The following is a 9,335-nucleotide window of genomic DNA, read 5'->3' as shown; positions in this document are numbered from 1 at the left end:
GTGACACTTCTCCGGGAAAGTCAGACCTCGCATTCGCGGGACAGCACTGGCAAAATCTTCCAACTGAACCATAGCTAAGGCTTATCCAAAAAAGTCGCTAGGTTTGTTAGTATGTTATTCTATGGAAAAAAGCAGCTAAAAGGGTCTGAATGTTGCTAAATCTAGTGCTAAAGTCGCGCTCGTGTGTGTGAGACACGGGAGCTGATGGCAGGGGGCGGTGGATATTTGTGGCGGTCAATGTGGATATTGTGGATGAGTGTCATCACGTTCTATTAGTTCTACAGCTTCAGTTTCAGAACTTTCACGCTTAGTAACACATACAGCTGTTCCCTCACCACAGTGCAACAGTGAAAAGGGACCCCTTTCAAACAATGTCGCGTTCCGAACGTTGTTTAAGCGGCATACACTGGTATTGCGGTATTTAAAAAATTCATATCATAACAAAAATAAACACCGGTATTCGGTATGAATCTGTATACCGCCCAGCACTAATACCTAGTGCATTAACTAATGTTAACATTACTGTAAAGTGTTTTCAAAACTACAATGCACAAGACGCTGGATACAATACAATAAAATATGGATACAAATAAGGGGTGACACCTTAAAAGGACATGTAAGGCTGCAGGGATGGGAACTGTATTGTGGTTTTACCATGCAGCAATACTAAATAAATAAAAAAAAATATTGTTGACCCATTATGACCCATCCCTAGTTGACACAATATACAAAAGCATATTTCAATTGAGTTACACCAGTGAATATGCACTTCTGCATTGCATACTTCATTTTGATCAGGGGAGACAGTAAGAAATATAGCCTAATTTAGGATTGGCATGTGTATTAACTGTGCAAAGTCTTTTTAGCCTACTTGTCTCGTGGCGGTTCACTGCGGGAGCGTGAGGCGGGCATCGTATCTGCTCCTTTGGTGGGGTCACCAGCACCAGCATTGGGTGGAAGAGTGTTGTTTGTGACCGAAGCCTGTGATCTGGAGCGCAACTTCCTGTCCTTCTCCAACTCAGGGACACTGAGGGGAGCGCCCACACTAAGAGGCCTCCCCCCAGGCCCTGATGAAAACCATTCTCCTGATTTAGTTAGGATTTCCTGTTGTTTCCTGCACAGGTTACATACCCACATCACCTGCATAGACAAATACAAGTGTTATTAAGGCAGGTAGAGATTGTTGATCATAGTAAATGAACAAGATGTACAGTACAGCTAATATATTAGGCTTCAGAATACTTGAATTACATTGTTTTAAACATTCTCCTATAGTATTTAAAAAACATTTAAAATAAGTCATAGAGACAGAGAGATATACATAAACACATGAAGTACTTAGATACAGTACATCCACACACTAGCAAACATAACAAACGTTGGACTTTCATTAGCTACATTTAGCTAGCATAATTTCAATGTAGCAATTTATTTGAGCGATAGGCAAGGAATATGAACTGACAATGTTGAGCAGGTATAAATAAGAGCTGCAATATTACAGAACTGAGTCAACCACACTAAACAATCAAGCTCTGTAAAGTATAAAAGAGTCTATTTTCAAGTCAGTCAGTCTAGGCCTACTTCTTTATGTTTGATTCCTACACCTGCTGGATTGCGCTAATTGCCGTTGGCAGATATACAGTATTTTGAAAAGTCATTCAAAGGTTGTAGATTTAGTATTCCCAGTACAAGTCTTGAAAGCTGGTAGTACCTAAAAACCCCATAAATACTTTGACAAGCACAGTTTTCCACTTAATTCTTATGAAACAGGACATATCGTAATGTTTCAAAGCTCTTGAAGACTTTTTCTATCCCTATTATAGTTTTCAAGACACTTAAATGCAAATGAAAACTTTGTCATCATGACATTTAAACTCATAAGGCTTACGTTTATTTTTGGAACGCAAATGATGATATTTTTTATATTTGCCCATCCATTGAAAGTCCATGATGTTACGAAAACTAAAAATTATTCAGACACCAAATATAATTTTTGATATTCTTTTACTAGTGGGTGCATACGTATGATACAGTGGCCGAGAGAGCTCAACGTGCTGCAAATGAAAAAACACATGCAAAACAACCAAATGCAGAAATGCGCGGCAAATTCTCACAACACAAACAAATACAGAAACGCGCTGCAAATTCTCACAACACAAACAAATGCAGAAACACACAGCAAATTCTCACAACACAAACAAATGCAGAAACACACTGCAAATTCTCACAACACAAACTAATACAGAAACGCTCTGCAAATTCTCACAACACAAACAAATACAGAAACACGCTGCAAATTCTCACAACACAAACAAATACAGAAATGCGCTGCAAATTCTCACAACACAAACAAATACAGAAACGCGCTGCAAATTCTCACAACACAAACAAATACAGAAACGCGTTGCAAATTCTCACAACAAATCTGTCACGTTAATTAAAAATATCTCAATTTATGTTTCGAAGATGAACCAAAGTCTTATGGGCTTGGTGAGTAAATTAATACTCACCAACACTCACACTTCAAAATTATTCAACTTTCTTGACCTGCAAGACACTCTGCTGCTGTGAACAAATTTTTTTTTTTCAATATAAACTATAATAGAAAATGTATTAATGTAAATTTGAGTGATTCTGAAAACAAAGTTGATGAAAAATAAAACAAAACAATAAAAAAATAATAATAATAATTAGATAAACTTCAAGTGCTTTGCAGCTTCTGAAACCTGTCTACTGGAATCTTGGACCATTTCTCACATACATAAGCTTCCATGTTTGACTGTGAGGATGGTGTACTCCTGCTCATAAGCCTTGCCTTTTTTGGACCAGACATACCATTGATAATGAGTCCAAAAAGTGCCAGTTTGGTCATATCACTCCATAAATCATTATTCCAGAATTCCACAGGTCTACCCAAATTAATTTGAACATATTCAGCCTTTTACTGTATGTTTTTTTCATGGTCAAGATTGCCATTCAGCAAGGTGTCCTGACATGAAGGCCATGCTTGTCTAGCTCTTCATGCTTCTTATAAGTCTTTGGCAGTAAATTGAGGGTTTTGTAAGAGCTCTTTTGACTTGGCCATATTCGCTACTCAACCTTAGCATATGCGCGGGCTAAATTTATGTTACAACTTAAGCTAATTCAGTCTTGCTATAGAGTTTCCATATACTTAGTTGTGTACCATACCGGAGAAATAAGTTCTTTAAAAACAGCAGTGCTAATTAATTCTGACATAGCTGTATTACCAATAAAATAAAATAAATAAATGAATAAATAAAATACTATACTATAAAAATATTACATTATATATTTACAGTATCCCTTTTAATATGCTATTAAACTGTTGTAGATGCAATAAAAAAATCTGTAACTTCAGAAAAGCTTACATTTGTAAATTATAATATATCTTGAATAATATTGAATAATTGAGGTTCCACGTGTATATATATATGAATAGGAAGTAAAATAGATCAGAAATAAAAAATTTAACCTTATTGTAAAATATTTCCAAAGCTGTAATGCGCCTACTGTAGGAGCACAAGGAGTGGCATAACAGTCAAAAAGACATGTATGGCTGTAGGGACAGTAACTGTACCATGGTTTTACAGTGCGAGTTCGTCTGGTAGCATGCTAATTAAAACACCACTGCTAGAATACCAATACTAAACAAATATAAATAAGAAGAAATCAAATTTAATCAAAAGTATTTGTTACAATGGAGAGTAACGATCTTCTGAATAGGAAGCAATAGAAATCAGCCATCCGTTTTCTTCATCTGGGTAGATTTTTGCAATGCAAATGCACAAGTTATTATATCATTAGTCTCATATTTGTCAATCTGCCTTCTCCCATCTCTTTCCTTTTCCCCAATGAAGCCCTATTATTGAGCCCTGTAATGGTTCATTCATGAGATGGATTGCTAAGGCTGCCTAAAATACCTTCGCTGACACCATATTTCTTCATTTCCTCTACCCATATTTCTCCCACCCTCTCTCTCTCTCACTTTTTTTTTTTAATTCAAATTTTTTATCTAGCCAGCTAGACAGGCCTGATCTGACATGATTAGCGGGAATGCTAAATCAAATGAACAGCTCTTCCCTTGACAACAAGATCACACCTTTAAAAGCACAGAGGTCCAATCTATTGATGTAGTAATTGATTCTTAAAGCACTCTTAGAATAACAGTAAATCCAATCCTATTTTAATACATGACAGCTGTCATGGCTGCAGGAAACATTTGGACGAGAAGAACCTTTTTTTTTTTTACTGATGTCAGTGATTCTACTCGCTTGGAGATGTGAGATACAGAACTATATAAATCGCATACACACCCTGCAACCGACACTGCATGTTTTATCGATTAGATGAATGGTGTGAAAACGGAAAAGCAGACATCCTCTGAAAAGCCTGTAACATTAGTCATCTTTAGCACCTGATGATCAGTCGCAAATGGGTTATGAAAGCAGGAGCTTAAAACAGGATATTTTGCAACAGACACAGCTAAAATACTTCATTTCGAGTTCTGCAATGTTATGACAGAGGTTTGATGTTTCATACAAGTTCAAATTAAAATAGTATGACTTCTAATGGTGACAAACTAACTATTTCATGCTACTCACATGGCGGCATCCTCCTAGATATTGGATCCCCTCTCACAGGGTCAACCTTCAACTCCATGAACATCCAGAACAAATTTCTTTGAAGAATCGCCAGTGCGAAATACCTTGCCAGCAAATGTGTCGCATTTCGGTGTTGACCTGATCTTAAAGAGGAGAGAGGCTGTTCTAGGACAGGATGGATATGAGGGAGAGTGAGAGAGAAGGGACGAGAGAGCATCATGGCCTGATTGGATCCAGTTGGCACAGCTCCAGCGTAATCTGAGGTAAATCAGTTGTGCAGAGGCCCACAGCTGTCAGCCAGCCAGAGAAGCATTCTCAGGAAGGATTAGCAATCCCTGCTAATCCCACCAGACTATTGCTAGCGCTTCCCATTATTCAATCCAGTGACAAGACAATGCTGCCCATGCTCTTCACCTCAACGGCACTCGGAAAATACCACTGCAACAATGATCTTGAAAAAATGGACCACATACCTTTTGTCGCTCTCAAAATGGAAAAATATGACATGTTCTTATAAATAAACAGAAAGTAATTCACACGTATAAGTGAAAACTGGTTTGGCAGATCATGATCAGCAGGGTTTAAGGAGGAACAGAGAAAATCCACACCTAATAAATGTGAATATGTTTCGTAAAAGACTACATGCGTAGATAGCAAGATTACTCATCACTATTTTTGTGCAGTCGAGGATGGGTAAAATAATCCCAGGCTTTAATCCTTGAGTTAGATCGAATTCAAGCCGTATGCACAATAGAGGATTCACTTTCTCTCTGATTCATTTTTTTTAATTTTTTTCTCCAAAGGCTAGTTCACAACAATATCCAGGGCAGCTAAAGCCATTAAAGCTTCGCATCTTGCAAAGGCTTGCTTCTCGAGCTCCTTTCCCAACTAGAGAACTGAGGAGAAAAGGGAAATAAAAGATCCGCTAAGACCTGGCCATTGTTATGAGAGCGAGCGAGAGAGAGAGAGAGAGAGAGAGATTAAATCTGAGAGACGACAGGAACAGTGCTTTCACTGTATTCCTGAACAGTATGAATAGGATTTTCATGTCCAGGGAGATCACTAGTAACTAAGTATCAGAAGACCCCATAAAATTCAGACAGTAAACAAGTATAACTTAACTGTAGACCTGAGGTCAGCACATATGGAAAGAGAGAGAGACGGATGAGGAATTATCTGTGTGTGTGTGTGTGTGTGTGTGTGTGTGTGTGTGTGTGTGTGTGTGTGACATATGAGAACACAAATTTGTATAATGACATGGGTATGACAGAGGTATTACAATGTGAAGGTGGTTTTTGAGGTCACTTTATGTGTCCCTGTAATTCAAAATGCTTATAAATCATACAGAATTAGTTTTTTTTAATTTAAAAATGCAGACAGTGATAGGTTTAGGTGTACGTTTGGTGTAAGGCAATATAATATATAATGTTTGTACAGTATAAAAACCATTACACCTATGGAAAGTCCCCGTAGACCATAAAAAAACAATGTGTGTGTGACATTAAAAACTACCTGCCTAATATAGTGTAGGCAAGTTGCTTGGTGAGGCCTTCATGGATGGGATTTGTTGGTCCAGCATATCCCATAGATACTTGTGTTTGTGACATATGAGGACACAAATTTGTATAATGACATGGGTATGACATAGATATTACAAGGAGAAGGTGACTTGTGAGAACATTACCCCATGTCCCCATTTTTCAAAATGAGTTTTTTTGAGATAGTAAAAATGCACAAAGTTTCTTGTAAGGGGTAGGGTTAGGTGTAGGGTTGGTGTAGGGCAATAGAACAAACAGTTTGGCCAGTATAAAAACCATTACGCCTATGGAATGTCCCCACAATTCACAAAAAACAAACCTGTGTGTGTGTGTGTGTGTGTACATTTATATGGGTGTAAATACAATCTCTACTGTTCTCTAAGCATGTTCTCTAAGTATGTCAGCCACCCCCTGCTTTGGTGAATACTGTTCTCCATGGTAACCAAATCAGTGAAAGGAGAGGAGACATACAGAGGACAGTGTGAGTCTCCAGTACAGAGAGTCACGAATATCACAATTATTTGCTCTTTTTATTTCCTAACGACTAGTTAGAAATTAGCTTCTCTTTTCTTTAAACACCAGTAACAAAAATTGTTAAATTTTAGTTTTATTTATATCTGTGAATCAGTACCAACTGCTCATTTCAGTTAATTCAAAAGTGTGATTCAATTATTTGTTTGCAGCAGTGGCAAAAATTATGTTATAGTTAGGTTTGATTAATTTGTGTGAATCAATACAAACTATCTATGTCAATGATGAGTCTGATTCAATAGCAGTTATAAAACTTGTGAGTACAAGAATTTCATGAAGTCTCTTATTAAAACGTACATAAACTAAAAATATATATAGATAGATAGATAGATATGGCTCATAAAACGTGTGAGTTGTTGTATGTTTAAACTTCAGTAGCAAAATATTCTTGCTAAGATTGATTAATTGTATTATCCACATATTAAAAATATTTTTTAAAAGTACCTATGTGGAATTTTACACATATTAAATAGTGTGTAATAAAATGTATATAGACAAATATGTCTAATAAAACTTGGAAGTATGAACAGGTTACGCTATGGTATTATTTTATGTAAACATTGTTAAGTTTGATTCATTTCTGTATATCAGTTCAAACTGTTTGTGCCAGTTAATTCAAAACTTGATTCAATTCAATGTCTAATTTGCATTATCACTCAAAAATGTTCAGTTAAGTCATTATGTGGCAATTTACACATTTAATAGTAACAGCAAAAACATATATAGACAAATCTGGCTAATAAAACTTGTGAGTACGAGCATGTTAAGATATTTGAATAGCTTCTCTAATGTAAACTTTAAGATTGAATTAACTTCTGTAAATCATTTCAAACTGTTTGTCAGTGAATTTAAAACTGGATTAAATGACCCATTTGCATTATCACTCAAAAATGTTCAATGAAGTCCTTATGTTGCATTTTTTCATATATTAGTATATATTCATTGATAAATGTTTAAATTTAAGATAGATTTTTTTTATTGCGCAGCCCTAAAAGTGAGTAAATAAAACCAAGTGAATTCAATGATATGACTACCTGAAAAGAACAAAAGTAGTGACATAGATTTGACACTAAAGAGAACTGAATGCAGGTAGGACAGGGAAAAATAAGGCACTCTATTGCATCTGTAGTGGTCTGGGGGAAAGGGCTGGGGCTCAACTGTGCCACTTCAGAAGAAATGGGTTATGAAAAATAACTGCCTTCCTCTCAAAAACTGACAGATCTGCTGACACAGTCTCCATTGCACACCCCATAGAGAAAACTTGCTCATACATCACACAAACACACACACACACACACACACACACACATGCATGCACATGCACATGCACTAAAGCACTCAAGGGAATTTTAATATTAAAGCATACAGACACCTGTGACCGGCTGCTTAATGTCAGTACCAGTTTAAAAGGGTCATATCATGAAAAACTGATTTGTTCCTTGATCTTTTGAAAAATATTGTAACATCCCACATTAAAAAATACTATAGTAATTTATAGTAAATACTATAGTGTTTTTGAGCCATAATATTGTCACGGGTTGTCGAGAAATGAGGACAGCAAACGAAGATGCATACTTCCAAACAGACTTTACTGAGAATACTGATTTGGTACAACACAAAACATAAGCTAATCACCGACAATGAAGAGACTCGAATAAGGAGTATAAATACACACATGGTAAATGAGGGAACTAAACAGGAACAGCTGGACAAGGATTAACTAATCAGAAACCATGGTAACTAATGAGAGCTCATAACAGACATGACAGGAACGGAACTAAACTGAACATAATCGTGACAACTATAGTAAAGTACTTGAATTAATTTGTTGTGGTAATTCTATAGTTGCTGTGGTAATATAACATATAGTAATATAAACAAATTACTTTAGCCAATACTGTACTGTAAAGTTTTCTACAACTGTAGGGAATATTTTACTACAATACACTACAGTTTACTGTAGTAAAAACTAAAGTATACGACAGAATTTATTACAGTTTATCGGTTCACTACAGTATGCTGTAGCATTCATTAACAAAGTGTTGTAAATACTATAATATATACAGTATAACACACTTTAATAAATGATGGTTCAAAAGCACGATAGTATTTACTATAAATTACTATAGTATTTTTTCTGCCGGCAGCTCTACAGATGTCTGCTATCGAGGCGCCCCGCACGATGATTTGGTACAACACATAACATAAGCTAATCACCGACGATGAAGAGACTCGAATAAGGAGTATAAATACACACATGGTAAATGAGGGAACTAAACAGGAACAGCTGGACAAGGATTAACTAATCAGAAACCATGGTAACTAATGAGAGCTCATAACAGACATGACAGGAACGGAACTAAACTGAACATAATCGTGACAACTATAGTAAAGTACTTGAATTAATTTGTTGTGGTAATTCTATAGTTGCTGTGGTAATATAACATATAGTAATATAAACAAATTACTTTACCCAATACTGTACTGTAAAGTTTTCTACAACTGTAGGGAATATTTTACTACAATACACTACAGTTTACTGTAGTAAAAACTAAAGTATACGACAGAATTTATTACAGTTTATCGGTTCACTACAGTATGCTGTAGCATTCATTAACAAAGTGTTGTAAATACTATAATATAT

At 36.0% G+C, this 9,335-nt stretch overlaps 1 protein-coding gene across 3 annotated transcripts in view; it reads right to left on the bottom strand.

Annotated features, from left to right (window-relative positions):
* The window catches only part of LOC107556701 (regulating synaptic membrane exocytosis protein 1-like), a 114,818-nt gene that overhangs the window by 73,017 nt on the left and 32,466 nt on the right, over positions 1-9,335 (bottom strand). For 2 of the 3 annotated variants that reach the window (XM_016239871.1, XM_016239872.1), the window contains one exon: positions 872-1,140. In XM_016239871.1, coding sequence (XP_016095357.1) covers positions 872-1,140 — 269 coding nt within the window. Of the gene's footprint in view, positions 1-871; positions 1,141-4,622; positions 4,859-9,335 lie in introns of those variants that run through there. The other variant, XM_016239873.1, reaches the window with a different exon arrangement.

The sequence above is a fragment of the Sinocyclocheilus grahami genome, unplaced genomic scaffold (genome assembly GCF_001515645.1).
Source record: "Sinocyclocheilus grahami isolate Dianchi unplaced genomic scaffold, SAMN03320097.WGS_v1.1 scaffold576.1, whole genome shotgun sequence".
Lineage (NCBI taxonomy): Eukaryota > Metazoa > Chordata > Actinopteri > Cypriniformes > Cyprinidae > Sinocyclocheilus > Sinocyclocheilus grahami.
The sequence above is the reverse complement of the archived record's forward strand: the minus strand, read 5'-3'. Positions and strand labels throughout refer to the sequence as shown.